The 24958-nt window shown below is 42.7% G+C and overlaps 1 protein-coding gene across 2 annotated transcripts in view; it reads left to right on the plus strand.

Moving 5' to 3' along the window:
* The window catches only part of PDZD2 (PDZ domain containing 2), a 326060-nt gene that overhangs the window by 66305 nt on the left and 234797 nt on the right, over positions 1-24958 (plus strand). For both annotated transcript variants that reach the window (XM_066602486.1, XM_066602487.1), the window contains exon 2: positions 6880-7638. In XM_066602486.1, coding sequence (XP_066458583.1) covers positions 7163-7638 — 476 coding nt within the window. In that variant the 5' untranslated portion in view covers positions 6880-7162. The remainder of the gene's footprint in view (positions 1-6879; positions 7639-24958) is intronic.

The raw sequence follows: 24958 nt of genomic DNA on the forward strand, positions 1-24958 counted from the left end.
AGCACGGCAGCCCAGGGTTTACTGAAGAATCCCAGGGCTGTCGCACATAGATGTCTATCAAACTCTGCCCGAGACAAGGCTTTAAAGCCAGCGTCAAAAACACCAGTGTACTGCCATGCTTAAGATTGCTGTTTATAGCACAAGTTATTAGTCCCCTGTGGATACTAAATAAAAGTTACCAAAAAATAAAAGTTTGAAAATGACCCCTTTTCCCCAATTTTCCTATAAAAAATTTTAACAATGAAAAAAACACATGTATTTTGTATCGCTATGTATATAAAGCCTGAACTATTAAAATATCACAATACTTAATCCACAAGTCGAGGGCCATAAAGAAAGACTGAATGCCAGAACTAATTAATAATATAATATATGTTTTTTTTTTCTTCTTTTTTTTTCCTGTCTCGTGATCAAAAAGATGTATGCTCCCCCAAAAGGTGATAATAAAAACTACAGCTAATTTCGCAAAAAACGAGCCCTCACACAGCCCAGTCGACAATTTTATTTTATTTTTTTTTTTTTTTTTTAAAAAGGTCACGGGTTAGAGAATATGGCAATGGAAAACAAGTTTTTTTTCCCCCCTTTTCTCTATAAACAAAAATTATTTGCATTTGAAAAATTAAAAAACTATTTCAGTTTGGTATTGCCGTAATTGTACTAAACCATAGAAAGTTCATATTTCATTTTACGGCACTGTGAACACTGTAATGGAGCATTTTCTTCCATTCCCCCAACTTAAAAATGTTCAAAAGTTTTCCCATACATCAAATGGTACACTGAATAAATGGTACCATTAAAAAAAAATTTAACTCGCCCCGCAAGCAACGCCCTCATACGGGTGCGTCAATAGAAACATTTAAAAGTTATGGCTCAGGGAAGGTGGAGGCGAAAAAATGAAAATAAAGTGATAAATCTCTGGTACTTAAGTGGTTAAACAATGAAGAATATGTGCTTGAACACTCCCATTTCGCATTCTTAACATACAAAATCAAAGCAAAATGAACTAAACACATTTGGTATCACATGTCCGTAAAAGCATGATGTAATACAATAATACATTATTTATCCCGCATCAGCAAAGAAATACACAATGACAGAATTGCACTTTCCTCACCCCGCTCCGAGAAAAAAAATCAACTTATTAAAAGTCAATAAAACCTGCAGGTCCTTTGCAAAAAAACAAGCCTTCACACAGGGGCTCAGAAATTTATGGCAACAGAAACAAGACCCCCTCCCACCTCAAATGTGGTGCTATTAAGTTATTTCTTGACTTTCATGTCCCTTAAACATTTGTTAAGAAATTTTCATTACATTATAAGGGCTTATTCACACGAGCGTATAGTGACCGGCGTTTTCACGGCCGGGCGATATATGATACCATATTATGCATTGGATTCCAATGCATCAGATCACACTAGCGTCTTCCTGTGGCGTAAAAGCTCCCAGCCAAGCGCTTTTACGTCGGGGAGGAAAGATAGCCCTGGAACTATCTTTCTGACCGGACTACGGCCACTGCCCTAGACTCCTATGGGAGCCAATGACAGCGGCTGGAGAAGGGAGGTGGGAGGGAGTTTAGCAGCTGTTTGCAATGGGAGGGGGTGGGGGGAGCTAAGCTAAGCTTAGCCCCACCTTCTCCCATTGCTTGCTGTGGACAGGGGGGGGGGGCTTAGCTCTGCCACATCCCGCCCCCTTCCATTACAAACAGCTGGAGGGGAGGAGAGAGGAGGTGATCCGGCGAGAGGGAGACAGTTTAGCAGAGCTAAGCTCTCTTCCCTTGCCCAAAGGCATATACGCCGAGCCTGTGCATCAGATGGTAACGTATATCGTCTAGCTGTGAAAATGCCAGCCGATTATATGCTTGTGTGACTAAGCCCTTATGGACATTTAATGATTCCATTGAAAAATCTTGCAAAAAACAATGTTTTTTTGCAAGATTTTTGCGAAAGAGAGTTTTTTTTTAAAGTGGAGATGTAAAAACAAAAACAAGACATGGCTGTGTCTCCAAGTGCATGATAGGAGTACATTGTGGTGTAGCAGGAAATTGCTGGTTTTGCTGTTGCAGACAGAATATGGCACCCTAACGAGCAGTTTGCTGATCCTTACCATTTTTAAATTTAGACGGCCATGAAAAAGTTTGTTGGGCGTTGTTTTTTATCTCTGTGTTATATGAATACATAGATGCAGATTACATTCATGTACACAATATCTTCTATGGGGAAAGTTCAAGGGGAGCCTGGGCGCCTTTCTTGAGTGATACAATATCATATGTTATAGTCACTAATTACTTCAGAAGGTTCAGTAATTTGGGGATTATTCAGATTGCCAGACTGGTGTGAGGATGGAATTTTTTTCCCCCTAAAATGAGGAAAATTGGCTTCTACCGCAGTTTTTTTTTGTTTTTTTTAAGCTTCCTCTGGATCAACATTGGGGGGTAATAGGCTGAACTGGATAGGCATATGTTATTTTTCAGCCTTACATACTATGTTAGGGACCGCACAGCATAAAGGGTACCCTATTTTTTAGAAACACCTTGCCATTTCGCAGTGTTTTCTTGACCCGTCTTTAACAACAATCTATCCGGTGTTTGTTCAACTGCATCTCTGAAGCTCGATCTGAACTGGACGGTAGACATTTTTCCCATCAGACAAACTGTGACTGCCAGTAAATGACCATGTGGGTAAGGTAATTGCAACTCATACTTTCCCTGGTTACGGACAAGCAGTTTCTCCAAATGAAATGACTGTAAAATAACAAGGTAGATTTTGGGGTCATAGATGAAGTTACATGAAGGCCGCAGTCTTGTGAGAGAGATGCTTCAAATATCTAGATTTTATCTTCATTTAAACAGAATATAGACGTAAAAGTGATAGAACAAGAACAAAACGGATTATGCAGTAATGCAACCAAATATTTTTTATATCACATTTTCCATAAAGGTCATCACATTCATGAGTTTTCTTTAAAGGAAATATATATATATTTTTTTTATTTATTTTTTTATTTTTATTAAAACTAGATTTTTCTAATCTCTTTTATTTTGTGATTTGCAGATTATTTTTATTCTGTTCTGATTATATTTTATGTAGATTTTTTTTTATTCTATTGTATGGGGCTACCATCTTTCCTGACCTGCAGTTAACAGAATTTAAAGAGATACTTTACAGCAGCCTCATGACTCTTTTGGGAAAATGTTCTAGTCCTACTCTGTGAGCTGACACATTGAATAGTAGATAATGTGGTATATATAGGTGTTCCCTTTCATTGTTATTATGCTTGTGATAATGAGATGATGGCTGAGAAGTTTTTGCTTCAGAGTGGTCAGAGTGAAAACTGCACTATTTCAGGATTTAAATACAGATCATGACATCGAAAATTAAATTTAAAAATTGGCAAAAATTCTTAAATGTACACTACCGTTCAAAAGTTTGGGGTCACCCAAACAATTTTGTGTTTTCCATGAAAAGTCACACTTATTCACCACCATGCATTGTGAAATGAATAGAAAATAGAGTCAAGACATTGACAAGGTTAGAAATAATGATTTGTATTTGAAATAACATTGTTTTTACATCAAACTTTGCTTTCGTCAAAGAATCCTCCTTTTGCAGCAATTACAGCATTGCACACCTTTGACATTCTAGCTGTTAATTTGTTGAGGTAAGCTTGTGAAATTGCACCCCACGCTTCTAGAAGCATCTCCCACAAGTTGGATTGGTTGGATGGGCACTTCTGGCGTACCATACGGTCAAGCTGCTCCCACAACAGCTCAATGGGGTTCAGATCTGGTGACTGCGCTGGCCACTCCATTACCGATAGAATACCAGCTGCCTGCTTCTGCTGTAAATAGTTCTTGCACAATTTGGAGGTGTGTTTAGGGTCATTGTCCTGTTGTAGGATGAAATTGGTTCCAATCAAGCGCTGTCCACTGGGTATGGCATGGCGTTGCAAAATGGAGTGATAGCCTTCCTTATTCAGAATCCCTTTTACCCTGTACAAATCTCCCACCTTACCAGCACCAAAGCAACCCCAGACCATCACATTACCTCCACCATGCTTAACAGATGGCGTCAGGCATTCTTCCAGCATCTTTTCATTTGTTCTGCGTCTCATAAACGTTCTTCTTTGAGATCCAAACACCTCAAACTTGGATTCATCCGTCCACAACACTTTTTTCCAGTCTTCCTCTGTCCAATGTCTGTGTTCTTTTGCCCATCTTAATCTTTTTCTTTTATTGGCCAGTCTCAGATATGGCTGTTTCTTTGCCACTCTGCCCTGAAGCCCAAAATCCCGCAGCCGCCTCTTCACTGTAGATGTTGACACTGGTGTTTTGCGGGTACTATTTAATGAAGATGCCAGTTGGGTACCTGTGAGGCGTCTGTTTCTCAAACTAGAGACTCTAATGTGCTTATCTTCTTGCTTAGTTGTGCAACGCGGCCTCCCACTTCTTTTTCTACTCTGGTTAGAGCCTGTTTGTGCTGTCCTCTGAAGGGAGTAGTACACACCGTTGTAGGAAATCTTCAATTTCTTAGCAATTTCTCGCATGGAATAGCCTTCATTTCTAAGAACAAGAATAGACTGTCGAGTTTCAGATGACAGTTCTCTTTTTCTGGCCATTTTGAGCGTTTAATTGACCCCACAAATGTGATGCTCCAGAAACTCAATCTGCTCACAGGAAGGTCAGTTTTGTAGCTTCTGTAACGAGCTAGACTGTTTTCAGATGTGTGAACATGATTGCACAAGGGTTTTCTAATCATCAATTAGCCTTCTGAGCCAATGAGCAAACACATTGTACCATTAGAACACTGGAGTGATAGTTGCTGGAAATGGGCCTCTATTCACCTTTGTAGATATTGCACAAAAAAAACAGATATTTGCAGCTAGAATAGTAATTTACCACATTAGCAATGTATAGAGTGCATTTATTTAAAGTTAGGACTAGTTTAAAGTTATCTTCATTGAAAAGTTCAGTGCTTTTCCTTCAAAAATAAGGACATTTCAACGTGACCCCAAACTTTTGAACGGTAGTGTATGTAGCATTAATGCTTGACTCAAACAGTTCTTATACAGTCCTTTTAAGAGAAATACAATTTTCAGTGGTTTTATAAAGACACCAAAAATTTCATGGGTTTTTCATGTCTTTTTTTTAAATTTTTCTTATTTAAAGCAAGCAGTTTGGTGGCAGGACCGATTAAACGCTGGACTCCCAGAAAGCAATGTGAAAGAGGCCTTATTGCAGGGAGTGCAAATGAGTTCAGAGATAGTAATTACAATACAAGTACAATCTCTCTTCAGCTATTCACACCTTATAGTAGTTCAGGGGGAATTCTCATGGTTAAAGTAAAAATGTCTGGCAGCAGCCTTTTGGAGCTAAAAAAGCAATGCAAATACCCGTCTAAGGATTTTTTTACCATAATTTTTTTGCTTTCTTTCACGTCTTGAAACAGTATCATGAGTTTACAGCATTTTTCATAATTTTTTTCAAAGTGTTTTTCACAAGCATTGTTAGTAGCAATTTGGAACATTTAAAACATGCATTCTCACAGCATGCTGTATTTTAAGGGAAACCATGAGCAGAAACTCCTAAACAAAAAGGCCATGTATGTAGACCTCTCAGTAGTTTGCTATAGACTTTACGGTGTATTCCCATGTAACAGGTAAGGTGACCAGCTGAGAGTCCACCCAGCTGCCAATGGAAGCGTGATCTTGCTGATAAGATTGGCAAGATTGTGCGGCTGTTGGCAGCCCAGGTGGGCAGAGTCTTGGAGCCAAGCGGGATCGGTTAAGGGACAAAGCACCCTCAAGGTGACCTCTGCCTGGAGAGCATGGAGCTAAAAAGCCACTAATGAAAATCGGGCAATCATGGATCACCTGGGATGGGTGTAGTTTGGTCATGCGGCCAGCCATATCATCTGGCTCTATCTTAAGAACAGTGTATACTCACATTGGTTAAATGTATTCCTATGGGGTGGTAATCATGTATATAAGCCTTACTAATCACATGTTAAAGGCTGGGCATCCCATGAGTTGTTCATGGCCAGCTTCATATGCAATTTCTCCAAATGAGCCATCTACTGGATGGGGTTTGCTTTTGGATTGCTCCTAATGCTGATTTGTTCCTTGGTGCTTCTCTTGGGTTACAATTAGAGATGAGCGAGCACCCAACTGCTCGGGTCCTCGTTATTCGAGTCAAGCTTTTTGTGAAATTTGAGAGCTCTACTCGAGTAACGAGCCCCATTGACTGAGTCACGTCACAGCGGGGAGGGGCAAAAAACTGTGGCGGGGTCCAACACGGCGTGATGCTCGCTCAAGTAGCGCGCACCATCGAGTATGCTAATACTCAAATTAGCATCAAGCTCGGTAGAGTACGTTCGCTCAACTCTAGATACAATTCTGGAAAAGAAGATGCTGCATGTGTGAATGCTCCTGTTTACATGGCCCAATAGTCACTTGATTTTAGCTAAAGACCAAGTGACTCAGATATTTCTCACTCTGTTGACGGCTGGGACTATTATCGCCCAAATTTGCTGTTTCCAGTGATATTTCGGGCGATAATCGCCCCATGTTAAGTTACCTTAAGGTATGAATACCCCTTTAACATGGGCTTAACGCTACACTACAACATAGTGCTTGCACATACTACTGTTTCATAATATCACCCTTAAACACTAACCTTGCATTTCTCCACACGTGGCAGCTCTTATGGCCATAATTTGCTCCCTGACATCCATCGCTTGTGGTTTCAGACTAAATGTATCCCAGCAACTCTGTGCAAAACATCAAATAAGGAAATGAGACATTTTGGTTAACCATAGCTTTTGTCTATAAAATGTGTATGTACAGTATGATGGCATTTATAAGTCTGTCTATTATATTTTGTAGGACATTGGATTGTTTAGTACTTTTGGATTCTGACACTGGAACCTTTTTCTTCACATTTGGAACTTTCTCTCCTTCTGCCTCTTCTTTCTATGACGTGAATGCTTCTCTGGAGTTGTCTAACTTTCCCTGGCTTCGTTGAGTTTTATCAAATGTCAGAATGTGATGTTACATAAGGAGGTTCGGAATGTTCCGTCTCATGTTCCTTACTTCAGTCCTGAAGAAACGACTGGTGGCTATGCCGCTCTTCTATTTCCCAGGATGCTAGAATTCTTGGCGTTCCACAATGCCGATCACTCAGGAGAATGCCGTGTTTCATCTGACCCTTCTACAACAATGGCTGCAGGACAACCTCCAGACAAAAGATGGAGGACCAGAGAAAAGCGTGTACATGGCCGCCATCCAGAAACTCAAGGAATACATACAGCTAAACTTCAACTTGGAGGAGGCGACCTCTGGTAGGTACCAGAGTACCTTAGACATGGAGATCTGTACTGCTTACCTCACCAGGGATGGAGAAGATGACTTGCTCGTCGGTCTGAATTTTGGAAATATTCCCATATTTGGACACTGTGGTGAAAAGAGGAGAGGAAGTAAAAAAAGAAAAGTGCAAAATGGTCCGGTGCTCGATGTTGGATGTATATGGATCACGGATTTAAAAAAGCAGAGTCCAGCCGCCAAGAGTGGAAGGATAAAGCTGCGGGATGAGGTCCTGTCCTTAAATGGTCAACTAATGGTTGGCGTCGATGTCGGTGGTGCCAGGTAAGGTTATCGCCATGTGCTTATTGAATGGTGTAATTTCTCTATGATAATGTATCGGTGTGGTTATTTTGCTATAGTATATTCTTTCTTGATAATCCAGAGAGATTGTCCGGCATCATGCTGATTCTGTAGATTCTGGACTGTTGGAACCTTGATGCAAAATGCATCTGGTAATGAAGTTCAGCGTTTTTTTTTTGGCAAGATTTCTGGCACAGACTTCGCCAAAATACAATTTTGCATGCTTTGAACCACATTAAAGTCCCGTTCATACAATACACAGAAGGTCACGTAGGAGGTCATGAAAGGAGATAAAAAGTGGAGTGGGTAAACAGCGTGCGTGTAGCCCCTGTGTAGGAGGTGGGACAGCATCTAGGAATCCCCGTAAGAGGCACGGAATAAAAGGAGGAGAGGCTAGTTATCACCAGGTACCCCGGATAGAAAGCTGCCGGACCCTGCACCTTGCTCCAAGAGTGACGGGTCACTGCTGACAAAGTTCCGAAAAGTTTTACAGTTCTAATGGGTGTTTAAAGATGCAACACACTCGAGAGGTTACTTCACTCCAAGCCAGGTAAATGTACTGGAATCGAACGCATCGCCGACAGCATGCGGTCCAGTCATATCAGTTATGGGGCCCGGCCTTCTACAGCTGTGTGAAAAATAGGATGTGTAAGTAGCCTAATTGGCCATTATGGGTCGGTGTGCTACATGAGTCCAGTCCCTTGTACAGTTGTACTAAGAATACGCCTGTGTACATAAGCCCTAAGGGTACAATGGAAGCTGTAAGCCGTCCGTGCAGCTTTCTCTGACACTATATCTTCTGTCTAAAACCTCTCGTGTTTCTGCCATCTACTGACTGATCTAAACCTATTATTTCCATCCTCCGTCTGCTGTACAACTATTACTTCTCGGCAGCACACTCGCTCGCTTAGCGTCTTACTTGATTCTGACCTTTCCTTCACTTATCATATTCAATCACTTGCTCGCTCACTTCACCTGCTCCTCAAAAATCTCTCCTGACTCTGCCCTTTCCTCACTATGGAGACATCTAAAACTCTGTTGCCCTTATCCACTCTCGGCTTGATTAATGCAACTTGCTGCTGATTGGTCTTCCCCCTACTCTCCTCCCTCTCCAATCCATCCTGAATGCAGCAGCCAGGCTTATCTTCTTGCCCCCACCCTGTGCCAGTCCCTGCACAGGTGCCCCCACCCTGTGCCAGTCCTTGAATCAAATATAGAGCACAATTTATTCTAACTCATCCATAAAGCTCTCCACAGTGCTGCACCTCCTTCAACTCCTCCCTTATTTCTATCTACTACCTTATCAGTGCCTCACATGGCTGGCGATTGACTAGCACAGCTTTATGTATATATGTATAGCCCACTATGTGTATACTTCTTTACAGTCTGTAAGCTCTTGCTGGCAGGGCCCTCACCCCTATAGTTCAAGCTTCGCATTCCTTTATTACTGTATGTCATAACTCATTTTGTGTATGCTTTCCCTGGTTTCTGAAGCGCAGCGGTATATGTTGGCGCTATACAAATAAAGATGATTATAGTCCACCAGCTAACTACAGGATCCTGTGTACCAGGAGCCATTACACCGAGGATTGAAACCGTATGAAAGCCCAGTTCACATGTCACGGATTTAATGAGTATTTATGCTGCAGAATAATAAGGATATATAACAATAGGGATTGTTTTACATTGGTAGATTATTGCCCTCCATGAGCAACAGTTGATGATATAGTATGTTGATTGGCACTCATTGGTTTTACATGCCGCCGTCATCCAGCAGTTCACACTAATGATCATTTGGGTGAATCTGTATGTTCTTGTCAGCGGTGTATACTTGCCTACATGAAGGGGTGTGCGGCCAATAAACAATAATTACATCCACATATATCATGCAATAAACTATAAACTGGCATGTTATCGTTTGTCAGCGACTAGGTACCTTTACAGTGGGCAGTGATTGGGAATAATGTGATTGTGGACCCATGTGAAAGTCCCTTAACCCTTTCCAATCCAATTTGTATCCTGGTTTTCCTAGGGGGCTTACTCTTTTCCTGCTGTTATACAACAGCAATATATGCTGGCTAAAGCCAGTACTGCATGAGGTGACACGTTGGATAGGCTCAAGCAGCAGAGAGGATGGCAATATACAGTAAGAGAACCCCAACAGGCGTCTTGCAACATCGGAGCTGTACAGCCTTAAATCATAATGTCTTTAGACGTCAGACACTGGATTGCAAAGGGTTAATTCAGTGCTTGTTGTTACAGTATTATCTGTCAAACTACTGGTTCACTCATCTGTAAAAAGAAAATAATTTGGCGCACGAAGGAGACCAGAGGCTCAGTATTTGTTATGTATATTGGGTATTTCAGACATTTTAATATGCATAGGGTTAAATCACTCGGCACCGAGGTGCATTGCTTAAAGTGACGTACACTAGTGAAATATCACTGGATATTATAGGGTTAAGTGTAAAATACTTCGTTGTGAAGCAATATTAGCAGTTCTCATAATAATTCTCATAATTTGTGGTGGTAATTTTAACAATTGCATAATGAGAGCGGAATGTTTTGGGAAAGACGACTTTCTTGTCTCAGGACTAAAAAAATGCATAACAGTCTGTAAGAAAGCCATAACACGCTATGAGAACGGGCTACAAGGCATACCAGACTACATTCACTGAGGTTTTTTACCAAACTATTATTCTGTGCTCTGTAGAATGGAGACCAGCTCATCTTGTACAAGTACACCCTGCGGCAGCGCAGTTTGTATGAACGGGCCTGGGAGTCGCTCAATACACAGCTGGTGTAAGCTGCCTGACAGCTGACACCTGTCTACAACAGCCGCGATCAGCACTTACCCACTAAATGCCCTAATCAAAGTTTGGAGATCCCAAATGGGCCCCTCGTGATGAGATCACAAAGTGCCTATTGGTTGTCATGGCAGCCCAGGATCTTGAGCTGCCATGCATTTTTACCGAAAGGGGGGACCTGTGGCCAGTATTATTGTACCTTGACGCCACTGTAAGGTAGGGGTTTGACAGGAGGAACGCCCCTCTCGCACCCCTAGCTCCCAATAGGATCAAGGCTGGAAGGTCCTAGCTGTAGTGTGTGAATTGATTATTGACTTCCCTGCTGCCTTTGGCTGACGGGTACTTCTCTTGTTAGGCTTACATTATGAGCTGTAGCATGACAGCATTAAGATCTAATAATGTGAGCCAAAGAAACAAAATAACCATCAGCCAAAGGCAGCAGGGCAGCCAGTAATCAATGCAGACGCTGCAGCGATAACTCTGAGCAGACCAGCCGGCGCCTCAGTGTTGCATCCTGCCAACCGGGCAAGACTCTGTGCTCCCTGACAGGCGCTCCCCCGCTTACTATCTTGCCACTGCCCGAGCATGTGGTCCACTGACGGGAGAGACGGGCGGCCGCCACTTCGGTCTGCTGAGTCACGGCTGTCAGCAGCGTTGTGGCCGCCGTCTCTGTGATGATAGGCTCACCCCTGCTAATGGTGCGGCAGTTCGTGCTTCTGATCTGCAGCTGGCAATCCTTTAGTGGCCTTCCAGGACATACATGCAGAGCACATGTGCAGCAAATCACGTTCCGGGGGCGTAACCCCTGTCAATCTTGGCTCCACCAGGAGTTCCTGGTGGCGTCAAGATACAATAATACCCCTGTGGCCTTCCCTAATAGAAAGCCAGCAGAAATGCCATATACTGCAGTACTAAATTATTCCAGTTTATGGTATAAGCTATCAAACTGTCACAATTTCAAGTTCCCTATGAAGACAAAAAAAAGTTAATAAAAAATAAGTGGAAAAAAATGTTTTGTTGTAAAAATAAATAAAATAAGGGTACTAAAAGTTAAAAAAGAATAAATTAAACCCCTTTCCTGTATTTATAATAAAAAAAGCATATTGGGTACAGCTGAAGATCAAAATAATGCATTATTTATCCCCCATGGAAAACGTGTGTGTGTGTGTGTGTGTGTATATATATTTACATTTTTTAAGTTTTACAGCACAAAGTTTAAAATATTTGCTATCAATGTAATCGTACTGACCCATAGAATACAGTTATCATGTCAGTTTTGCTGCAGTGTGTACGTTATAAAAACAAGAACTCCCTAAGGAATTGTTTTTTTCCCATTTCACTACACTTTATAGTACAATAAATAGTACAATTGGAGAATACAACTTACCCTGTTAAAAAAAAAAAAAAGCCCCAGACAGCTACATTGATGTATAAATAAAAGAGTTATGATTGTATCAGTGTGCGGTTGAAGAAACCAAAAACGAAAGGGGGGGGGGGGAAACAGCGTCATTAGGGAGTAAAGAGGACTTGTTACATATTGTAAATCTCCTGTATGTATTTGTGAATACCGTGTTTCCCTGATAATAAGACCTACCCTGATTTTCTGGTGAGACTTGAAATATAAGACCTCTCCTGAAAATAAGCCCTAGCTTAATCCAGCTCCGCGTCAGCCAATGAAAGCCGGCACTAGATTAACCAATCACAGCCATTCAATGACATCATTGAATGGCTGTGATTGGTTAATTGAGTGCCACATCAGCCAATGAGAGCATTAGCTTTCTGGAGGCGGGGTACTCAGTTCCAAGAAGAACTGCTCTTTCGGCTTGAAGGAGGACGCAGCAGCCTGCAACAGTGACGAAGGCTAGCACGAGGACGGAACACCGGCGGTAGTTGAGTATTATTAGACACCCCCCAAAAATAAAAGTTTATATAAGATAGTGTCTTATTTTCGGGGAAATACGGTACTTGTACTCTCCATAATATAACACTTCTGGAGCACCTCTTCTTATAACTCTGCACTGTGCTGTTGCTCTGTTATTCATCCAAGTAATTAATGAGTAAATTGCCATCTGGGTGTTACCAGTTGGAGGACGTGGGGTCTAAACACACTATCATATTGTCCAGAGCTGACTATGTACGGACACACCTCTTTGTCAAGGAGAATGGTAACACCCATGTTAATTTATTCATTAATTTCAAAGTGGAATACCAGAGAACCAGCACAATGTAGAAACAAGAAAATATGTTCTGGAATTGCCTTACATTTTTAATTATTTTATCATGAAACAGACATTACTGATAACTGATAATGATCCTTAAAGGGGTTTTCCAACGTTAATATAGGTGATCAACATCAGATCAGTGGGGATCTGCTGCTTGGGATCCCCCCACTGATCGGCTGACTACACAGTGGTTGTATCGCTTCTGTGAGCACCGCGGCTGCGTCGCTCCATACCGCACTGTAGAAAGTTTTGTTCCTGTGCTCACTGGAATGGGACTGAGTTGCTCTCAAACCATGTGGCCAACAAACGTGACATCCTAGCTCTGTGAAGAGGCCGTGGCACTTGTGCGAGTACCACAATTTCTTCAAACAGCTGATCGTGGGGGTTGCGAGTGGCTGACCCCCACCAATGAGATATTAGTGACCTTTCCTGAGATAACTCATCAATGTTCTTAGTCCAAAATACTGTTTTTTAAAGAAGGGTTGTGCCAAGTTTCAAATCTACCCCCTTTTCACACAATAGAGGATAACTATCTGGCGGGGGTCTGACTGTTGGGACCCCCATGATCATGATAATGGGGATCCTGTTAGGACTGAAGTGACATCACACGTGTGCCCTGCTGCTCCCTATATCTCTATGGGACTGTCAGAGATTGCCAAACTCTTGTGCTCCGTCAGCTCCATAGAGATTAACGCAGTGACAGGGTGCATGCGCAGCCATTGCTTCGTTCATACCTGGGAGGAGACACAAAACTCCCCTTACTGTTGATCAATGGAGGTCCCAGCGGTCAAATCCTCAACAATCACAAAACTCCTTTGGTGTTCAACCACCTGATGAGGACAGATGTTGGTGGCTGTTCAGCGGGTTCTACTAGCTTGTGCTACATATGTATTATTTCTGGCAATGCCCCTTTAATAGATGCCCTCATTTAAAGAGGTCTGTTTCTTTAAATTCTTTCTCTTGGATCACAATAATATTTTCCCTTGTTAAAAAATTAATTTTCTCAGAACGGCCCCAACCAGTATTTGTTTAAAGCATAAAGTAAGTTAATGGTGTGGCCGTTAGCTTTTTGGCATTCTGCTGGACCCCAGAGACCCATCGACCACCCTGGGATGCAGCGTGAGGAATAACTGATGTACCTGCCTGCACTGGAAAGCACCAAGCTCTTATTTCATTAGATTATTGGGCCGTTGCCATTGAATTCTGGTTTGGGTTTTTCAGGGTTTCTAACCACTGTACTAACTTTATAATAACCTGCAGACAAAGAGGGTCTATTCTTCCACAGATCACGTCATAAAGAGGCTTTCCTGGGAAGTAAATGAATTACTGGCACTTATGGAAGCATTATGTCATGGTCGTAAAAACAGAAGGGGGCAGCATTTGTGTAAATGACTTTGTGGGTAGACTGTGTAAAGTGGTGGTACCTGTCCTAAGCGGTCTGTCCAAATTATGGTTGTCTGCCAATACTCATCCGATTCTGAGAAAAAAAATTAAAATTGGGGCAAATTGATCAAAGTGTCCCAAGTGCGTATTTCTATCAACAATATATCTGATGGGTTTCACGGGCCTTCAGTATTGATGGCCTAGCCTTAGGACTTGTGGAAGGGGGTGATGCGAGGTCATGAGAGAATGTTTATGTGCACATGAATATTCACTCAAGTAAACAATTGGGCAAACGTTCATTTGCATGTGCAAAGCCCCGCCCCTCTCACGAGAGTTATTGGTGGCCATCTTTGTTATATAAGGAAGTAGAGCTGCGCCATCAGTTGAGAGTGCAGCGGACACAGCTAGAGGCACCAGCAGCGTGTGTGAGGGGCAAACCAAGGACCACACATGAAGTGGCGGAGGCCGTTGCTGGCCAAAGTCCCCTTGTTAAGCTCAGATGGGGGGAGCACAGAGGCAAAGCCAGAGAGCAGCACTAGAGACTGCCACAGTTGTGGAGGCCACAGCATTAGCAAGGATACCTCAGAACCATGAGGGACTGCTGCCTGAAGCGTTCTGTACCAGCACTCCCTGGTTTGAGTATGGAGGATACAGTCAGTGACCAGTGAAAGTATGACTTCCAGCCTTGGAGGTGACTAGGTTGATGATCAAATCAATTAAATATGTGAAAAGTTTATGCAATTGGGTTACCGCTCTAGATTATTGATGAGACACAAACGTAATATGGACCATCGTCGGTCTAATGTTGCTTTGAGACGCGTTTATACTCCATCCAAAATTCATTTTGTGTCAACTTTTCTGAATTTAGGAAGGATATTGGTAATCTTATTAAAAATTGGAGTTTGCTTGCAAAAGGTTGCCCCCAGGTTGCTGAATTTCATTATCCACCTATTATGGCCTATAAATGAGGTTTCAATCTACAAGATAAAATAAGGCAGATATTGGCCCTTTGAGGACTTTGTCTCTGACACATTTTGAGGAATGATACCTTTCCCTGTCTTAATTGTTCCAATGGCAGTAATGTCATCAGAGGTCATTCTTTCTGGCTTCCCCATACAGGTAAAATATACAAGATTGAACTATTTTTTACATCTCTAGTTTTTTTTTTTTTTTTAAACTTATTTTTATTAGCATTTTCAATGGATACATACATGGCAGATGTTTTAAAAAAATCTATACAGAGTTTTGCATGATATACATTTCTTACATCTAGTTTTGTGGAGTACATGTTGGAGCCCCCCTGTAGTATGATCTACATCGGGAAAACCACTATGGGGATACGGGATATACAAACATACTATTCATAGGCAGAATTTAGTACCACCTGTATCGAAACACTCTAGAGAGGTGGGTCATATACATGTAAATGTGTGTATGTATATGTATGTATGTATGTATGTATGTATATATATATATATATATATATATATATATATATATATATATATATATATATATATATATATATGTGTGTGTGTATATTGTGTGTGTGAGAGAGGATTGCATTTGGATTTTGGTCTCCACAATTTGTTATATACTTCTGGCTCTTGGATGGTCTCCTCTCCTCCTTGCTGCTACACTATATTGTATCTTGTCAGGTTTTAAACGTAGATATGTGTGTACAATTAATTAATTGATTTGTATTTTATCTATACATTATATGACTTTTGGGACTTGAAGGTGTTTTATGTGCCTATTATAGGCATGATTTTTTTTAAAGTCTTTTTAAATGGCTCTAGGTGATGATGATCCCACCTTGAAGAAAGTTATTACATCGTGGATTTATAAACTACAAACGGATTTCACCCATTTTCTATTTTTATGGTGTAAGATTATTTTGTGTGAAATTTAGATTTTGTGAGCATTTTTATACGATAGATGTTTGTATACATCGCTCCTTTATACTGCTTTTTTATGTATGTATGTGTGTATATATGTGTGTGTGTGTGTGTGTGTGTGTGTGTGTGTGTGTGTGTGTGTGTGTGTATATATATATATATATATATATATATATATATATATATCTATACGATTTTTTCTTTCAATAAATAAAATATGAATACTTCATAGTCATGTTTTCTGTAGCCTTGTGTAAGAACTTGAGTTTGGGAATCTTAATAAATTATTGGTATGGGTTTATGAATATTCGTATACTTGTGTGCATTAAAGGTCATTTGTGAAAGAGTATTCTTTGCAGCCACCAGAGGTTGACGGAGGAGGTGGCGGTCTGGGACATGTGCACTAGTGCAGATGGAGCACTCAGAGTGGGCGGCTTCTCCTTCACAACAGCCTTGTGGCAGTGGATGGACTTTTTACTATATAAGGTCTTGTTACTAAATGCCTTCTTCCTATTGGTTTATAGACACATTTGTAAAATTTGTTTTCAATCTCTGATTAGATGTATATGTAACTGTTATATTGTGTCATTTACATATGCTTGAAAAAGGCTCTATTACAGGGCTGAAACATTGCTTCTATTGTGTATGTCTGGCTTAGAATAATCCTGCACTTGTTGCTATGCTGACGTTCTATCCTACTTTCTTCAGGAGGTATTCATACAGTATGTCTCCACTGGAAGTATGGGTTAAGACATGGATTGGCAGGGGTGGAACGCCAACAGCTGCTGATTGGCTGCCGGACACACACCTTCACAGAGCCACGCCCACACCAGCTCCTTTGGTTGGAGACATACTACAGGGACAGCACACCGGCCATTACCACTACCTGGGAGCCGACATGGGATGAGCATGTCCACAGCAGCTGCTGTTGGCTCAGCACTCCTTCCAGGTGGCAGCAGGCGGCTACCCAGTCGGTGGACCAGACAGGCATTCAGGTGGAAGGAGAGAGCTGTTATGATGCCTGAGCCACAGGGACTGTCCGTAGCATCCTGACGGCTCGGTGACGGCGGCTGTCAGGAAGGTAGGCACGCAGCCATTGTCCGCCAGCAGTCACTTCTCCATTGGCTAAGAGCGGCGTCTTCTGACCGAGTGTGAGGAGTGCTGGGAACACACATACTGCTAGTCAGCGGCTCCTGGAGCTGTGGGGGGCCCAGTACACCAAGCTGCTGCTGTCGCTGGGATGAGGAAGGGCGATGACTGTAGCAGCTGGCCCTGAGTACCCCCTCACTGCGGGAGACATGTCCTCCTCCTCACAGGGGTAAGTAAGCGAGGAGCTGAAGTAGTAGAGCAGTCAGGATGCTGTGGACTCGTGAAGGTGTGTGTCTGACCAGCCAATCAGCAGCTATGGGCGTTTCCTATAACTCACCCCTACCAACCCATGCCTCCAACCATACTTCCGGTGGAGACATACTACACGAACACCTCTTCGGGAATGGCTCCATGATGTATCAGAAGTGTTTTCTTTTTTTTCCCATTTTAGTTACATTTTATCATGTATCTTTTTACCATACAAATAATAAATGTGACCATTTAGTAACCTTGTATGTTGGGCTAAAAAAAATATATGTCCATTTGTTTCAGCCTTTTACTCCCCCAATGTTGATCCAGAGGAAGCCAAAAAAAACAAGATAGAAGTCAATTCTCCTTGCTTAAGGGAAATAATTACTTCCCATCTCCAATCCCTGGATCACCAACCCTTCTGAAGTAATTAGTGACTGTAACCTGTAATATTGTAACACTCAAGAAAGGCGTCCAGGCCCCCCTTGAACTCTTTGATTGAATTTGCCATCACCACCTCCTCAGGCAGAGAGTACCATAGTCTCACTGCTTTTACAGTAAAGAACCCTCTTCTATGTTGGGGCATCCTCTACGTCTAGAGGAAAGAATGTTTCTACACCATCTTCAAATATTGATATTTTACTGCACAATCCTTCTACCCGGTTATTAATAAACACATTAAAAAGAATTGGGCCCACTACTGCCCCCTATGGTAGCCCCCCTAATAACGGTGACATAATCAAAAATGTACCATTAATAACCCCCCTCTGCTTTCTATCACTGACCAGTTACTTACCCACTTACACACATTCTCGCCCAGACCAAGCATTCTCCTTTTATGTACCAACATTTTATATGGCACAGTGTCAGACACTTTGGAAAAGTCCAGGTATACAAGATCCAGTGACTCCCTGGTCCAGTCTAGAACTAACCTCCTCGTACAAGCTGATCAAGTTGGTTTCACAGGAGCGATCTCTCACAAACCCATGCTGATATGGAGTTATACAACGATATTCCTTGAGGTCCTCCAGGATGGCATGTCTTAGAAACCCTTCAAACATTTTACCAACAATAGAAGTAAGACTTACCGGTCTGTAGTTTCCAGGCTCACTTTTCAGCCCTTTTTTGAATATCAGCACCACATTGGCTGTTTGTTGATCCCGGTTTTTGTAGCAGATTGCCCTGATGGAACGATTACACTGCTCAACAGCATTTTTGCATCTGGTATGCGATATATTAATTCTTATAGATTTTTGGGTGTAGAATCTGAATTTACCTTTTAGAAATGATGTATCATGTAAGGTTTTTATGTAGTTTAGATTCTTTTCAATTAAAAAAAAAATGTTTTTTTGTTTGTGCTCATTTTCTGGTGAATTATTTATATATAAAATTAAATGTGTGACTAAGCTAAACTCTTTATTTGAATGTAATACACAGTGGATGAAGTTCTAAAAATGGTCACTAGATGGCAGAACAATGTAGTTGAGCAGGAAGGTTACCGACATGAGCCTATCTGTACTGCTATTTAGTGTTTGTTGTAATCTGCATGAAGCACTTCTCTTCATTCTCACCTCAGCATATGGATATTTTTTAAGTTTCATTCACAAATACATTATCAGAAAAACATTATTAAGTTCTGAGTGTTATTTTTTTTTTTTGTATTTAAAACTAGGCAATATTTGGCAATACGGTATTATTGTCTATGTAATAGTGCTACGTATCTCAGAAATGTGACGTGATACATAGAATCTGATTCTTCCATTGTGGAAGAATCCAAATTAGTTAAATCAACCTTTTTCTAAACCAGATACAGATAAATGTTTTTGATTTGTTGACCAGTGTTGTTGTTCACAAATTTGTTCAATCTAAATGCAGCCAACGACCGAATGACAAACGATAATCATTCACTTTTCGTTCATTGTCTACTCCCGCCTTACTCGCTTTCTCTCTGACAACTCGCTCCTCGACCCCCTCCAGTCTGGCTTCCGCTCTCTACACTCGACCGAAACTGCCCTTACAAAAGTAACAAATGACCTGATGACTGCAAAGTCGAGAGGTGATTACTCCCTACTAATCCTCCTTGACCTGTCTGCTGCATTTGACACTGTCGACCATAATCTCCTTCTCACTATGCTCCGCTCTATTGGTCTAAAGGACACTGCTCTCTCTTGGTTCTCTTCCTACCTCTCTGACCGCTCTTTCAGTGTTTCCTTTGCTGGTTCTATCTCCTCTCCACTTCCTCTTGCTGTCGGGGTACCCCAGGGCTCGGTCCTTGGTCCCCTTCTTTTCTCTATCTATACTGCCCCAATTGGACAAACCATCCACAGATTCGGCCTCCAATACCATCTCTATGCTGACGACACCCAACTATACACCTCCTCTCGTGAGATCTCTGGACCATTCCTCCAAAATATCACAACTGTCTGTCGGCTGTCTCTAACACTATGTCCTCCCTTTTTCTCAAACTAAACCTCTCTAAAACTGACCTCCTTGTCTTTCCACCTTCTAACCAACCTCTCCTCAACATCTCCATTCCAGTGTCTGGCATCATCATAACCCCCAGACGGCATGCCCGATGCCTTGGGGTCACACTGGACTCTGACCTCTCTTTTGCCCCCCATATCCAATCTCTGGCCCAAACATGCCACATGTGCCTCAGAAATATTGCTAAAATACGGCCGTTCCTAACCACGGACACGCTAAAGATGCTCGTGGTTGCCCTCATCCACTCCCGGCTTGACTACTGCAACTCGCTACTCATTGGCCTCCCCCGCACTAGACTCGCTTCACTCCAATCCATACTAAATGCAGCAGCTAGACTCATTTTTCTATCCAGTCGTTATTCAGACGCCTCTGCATTATGCCAGTCGCTGCATTGGCTGCCCATCCACTGCAGAACTAAATTTAAACTCCTCTACCTCACTCACAAAGCTCTGCATGGCGCTGCGCCACCATACATCACCTCCCTCCTGTCAGTACACCACCCAGCCCGCTCACTCCGATCGGCTAACACCCTCAGACTAAACACCCCTGTAATACGAACCTCACATGCTCGCCTACAGGACTTTACCAGAGCAGCACCCATCCTCTGGAACGCTCTACCCCAAGGCATCCGGACAATTCCCGATGCACGAAATTTCAGACGTGCCTTAAAAACGCACCTCTTCAGGGAAGCATACCAAATCTCCTGACCTAGTCCCTCGTCCCTCCCTATGGTCCCCCACCCTGTTTGCCTTCTGATAAATGATCTGTACATAAAATTTCCTATTGCCTCTGTTCCCCACCCCCTGCACCTCCTGTACCACCCCCAACCCATTTGTGTCTAACCCAATGTATCTCACATTGTAATTGTTGCAATTGTTGTATTGTTTTGCATTTATCCATGCCTGAAAGCGCTGCGGAATAAGTTGGCGCTATACAAATAAAGATTATTATTATCATTGTTCGTTTTATGGCATAAAACTCATTGCTGGCTCATTCATTTATTGTTCAGTTTAAATACCGATTGTTCAGTCATTCTCAGTCGAATGTGAACGACTTAATTGTTTCTCGTTTGAACGAGCCAACAATGTAGAGGATATTCCCATCACAGCAAGGTATCCCTATACACGCGAGAGGGGATTACTTGCTGGTTGATTGGTGTCTGACTGCTGGGACCCCACTGATCTCTTTCAACCCTGGATTGTCCTGAAGTTCAGCCAGTGGAGACTGCGCACTTCTGCTCCATTCACTTCAATGGGCCGGCTGAAGATGGCCAGGTTGAAGTGCTCTGGTATCTGCAGCTCTGCTGTTGAAGTGAATACGTACGGCCTTCGCTGCCAGAACTTCAGGATCGGCGGAGGTTCCAGCAGCTGCCCCCCCCCCCCCCCCACACCGATCAGCAGGTTCTCCTCCATCCTTTGGATAGCGGATAACTTGCTGTGATGGGACAACTCCTTTAACTTTAAGAGAATTGTGCAATAAACTTTAGTAAAAGCCTTTATGAGGACGATAAATACGCTGAACCCACCGGGGAGTTGGTCCGCCTGCGCAGTCCTTACAGGGGAGCTGGCAGCTTTCTATCTTATTTATGTCCCTCATTCTCTTCACTTTCTGCACTCTGTAATGGATTTCTCTTTATGACCGCATCCGGCAACCATAATGCTGTTTATAAAGTTGTAAGTGATTTGTTGATTTTCGGTAACGATCTTCAGGGAACATAATGGAAGCACTACAGATAACAATTATGGGAATTCTCAGGTTCCTCGCTACTATTTTGTCTTGTGTCTTCCTGGGAAATTTCCTGAGCTGTGTGTTTTATAAATCCTGTTATCTCGCTACGCACCACAATGGCCAAAAATGTGGTATTGTGTTACACATGTAGATATGTGTTCAGCAGCAGGGATGAGATACAGTCCAATAATTGGGCCAAAGTATTAGTTTCCCCAATGGTTGGCCATGGAAAAATACAACCCATCAGCCAACAAGCGAGCAAACGCTCATTCAGCAGCTGATTGTGTCTGTTTGGTCGGCATGAAGAAGCTTCCCGTGTGAAGAGGATTGCGTGCTGCTGATCAATGACACTCGGGGGCGTACGACCATAATAACAATATTTATCCCCATACTACAGATTATCTGTCCATATAAACATTATTACGGGCCATTAATAGTTGATCGGTGGGGTCCGTTGTTTGTGATCCCCGCTGATCAGCTGATTTAAAGTGACAGCGGTGCTCTGGTGACAGCAGTTTCTACAGGGAAAATACTTGGCTGGCCGATCAACTTGGAAAATGGTCGCGCCACAAACCGCAGAGAGCTGACAGAAGCTGAAAGGGCGCAGAATAGTCCCCCAACTCACAGCGATTCGCTGCCGACAGCAGATTAATTTTGGTTCCGCATAAAAGACGCCATCATTCCTTGTGAGATTGGCGTCACCATCGGGTGAAGGAACGTAAGATGACCGAAGTTACTGCTGTCCCTATTTCCGCTGTTGAATGACGCCTGCAGTTGAAGGGGCTCTCTGCTTCAGGCCGTCTCTACTTGTTGGGGTCCCTGTACGTTACAAGGAGTATCGCTGATGATGGTCATCGCTAGTCTACCGGGCCTTTACACAGGCTGATTCAGGCTCTATTAGGGGACACAAGAATAGTCATACGGTCATTTGTCTCCCGGGCCATTCTCACACATGCGTTCAGTTAAACAGCGCTCAAAACCGCGGCATCTACATGATTTCAAGCAGCGTTTTTAAACGCATGTTACAGTGCTTTTTAATACACCCCATCGTTGTAATAGGGTGCGGTAAATGCGAAAACGCAGAAAAATAGAACGGACAGCGCTGCGTTTGAGCGTTTGTGAAGCCTCATTGAAATCAATGGCAGCGGCGTACTGCGGTAAAAAGCGACAAGTCTGAGGGGTAAGAGTATCCTCAGTGTTGGCAGCACATCCTGTGTACAGAAGTCAGGGGAATGTGCTGCCAACATCTATATGTTGGCACATTCAGACAGGCTGATGGACCCCAGCGATCCGCTGTAACCTGTAGGAGAATCTGGCAATAAACACAAACCAAAACACTGCATATTCCCTGCATATCTGTCCCGGCTTGTGGGTTTTTTGTCTTTTTTTTTTTGTGTGTGCGTGTTAAAAAAAAAAAAGCAAGCAGGCCTATTGATTTCATGCGCAGTGAATGTGCATGCATCGTGTTTATTCACAGTTTAGTTATGTAATCCCATTGACTTCAATGGGCTATTTCAGTCAGTGAGATGGACCAGAATAGAGCGTATTGCGGTTTTTTTTTAACGTAATACTTAGGTCTGATTGCCTCAATGCAAATCAATGGCGATGCAGCCCTGCATAATAAGCGCATAAAAAAATACGCATATAATAGAGACGCCCGTGTGAATGAGCCCCTAGTGTTCAATTACCTTGCAGTAATTGTTCAGTTTCACTGCAGCGCCCCCATAGGGGAAATGAAGGTTTTCCATTCATATCAATATATATTAGATATTCCTTGTAACTGCTCTCCACTCAGGCAAGCAATGAGGGTCCCGTACAGAAGACCCCCTCTATTCGGAGCTACTTATTACTACATATGTGTTTACCCGCTTAGTGTTCACGTAGGCTGTCTAATACTGCCACCTGGTGGTAAAACCCATGCACTGGTTTATTAAATGGGATCCATACTGGGATAAAGGACGTCTATAACAGACAGAGCTTCTTACAGAGTTGAGAAAGGAAGATGGGGCTACAACATGACAAATTATCTGGTATATGTAATTGTAGGCAGGCGAGCCTCCGCTGCTTTTAATACCCTGTTGGATCTAACCTTCACCATGCAGCTTTCCTGCAGTCTACACTCTCTTCTGGGTCCAGCCATCATGCACCCGACTAAGCATGTGATTACTACAGCCAATCATTGACCTCAGTGGTACTGAGACTGGTGATTGGCCGCAGCGGTCATCTATCCATCTAAGCATGTGATCACTGCAGCCAATCATTGACCTCAGCGGTACTGAGTCTGGTGATTGGCCGCAGCGGTCATCTATCCATCTAAGCATGTGATCACTGCAGCCAATCCTTGACCTCAGCGGTACTGAGTCTGGTAATTGGCCGCAGCGGTCATCTATCCATCTAAGCATGTGATCACTGCAGCCAATCATTGACCTCAGCGGTACTGAGACTGGTGATTGGCCGCAGCGGTCATCTATCCATCTAAGCATGTGATCACTGCAGCCAATCATTGACCTCAGTGGTACTGAGACTGGTGATTGGCCGCAGCGGTCATCTATCCATCTAAGCATGTGATCACTGCAGCCAATCATTGACCTCAGCGGTACTGAGACTGGTGATTGGCCGCAGCGGTCATCTATCCATCTAAGCATGTGATCACTGCAGCCAATCATTGACCTCAGCGGTACTGAGACTGGTGATTGGCCGCAGTGGTCATGCTCTTAGACGGGTATGTGACTGCTGGACCCAAAAGTGAGTGGGGACCATAGGAACGGAGCAGCAGAGACTTGCCAGGGCTGAGTGTATCTTGTTATATAATTTTTGAAGCCCTGAGGATGTAGTTGACAGTGATGCCGCTGCCAGCGGTCGGTGCAGGCGGACTGCTTACCCCCTGGATTAAGCATCCCTGACGAGAGCCTTCTCCTTCAGCTGCTCAGTCTTTGCCTCAAGTGCTTTGAGTATTGCATCATGTGCAGAAATATTATATCACATCCAGCTATAAGAAAACGTAGCGCTGGGTCCTGTAGTGCGCCGCAGAGAAAAGTGCATCTGGATCTGATATCACTCTTATTATATGACCATAGTCTATATTACTCATTTCATATAATCTGCAGTGTCATATATAGATGTCGCATGTGGAATCCGCTGCAAAGTGGATGGGATTGTCAAAATCTCATCCACATCCTGCGGAAAAATCCACATGTAAGTTGACCGGCTGTGGGATTATAAATCGGCAACATATCAATTAGCGGTTTAAATATTCAGCACTGATTTCACCTCTTCAAATGATGAGGGAAAACCTGCGGCAAAATCTGCAAAAAACAACCGTATTAGATGAGTATTTTGGTGCATATTTTCATTCCATAGTAGACTTTCTATCACCGTACGGCCATGTTCACGCAGCATTTATAATGCAATCACAAGGGATCCCATGGTAGCCGGTGGCCTG

The sequence above is a fragment of the Eleutherodactylus coqui genome, chromosome 5, assembly GCF_035609145.1.
Source record: "Eleutherodactylus coqui strain aEleCoq1 chromosome 5, aEleCoq1.hap1, whole genome shotgun sequence".
Lineage (NCBI taxonomy): Eukaryota > Metazoa > Chordata > Amphibia > Anura > Eleutherodactylidae > Eleutherodactylus > Eleutherodactylus coqui.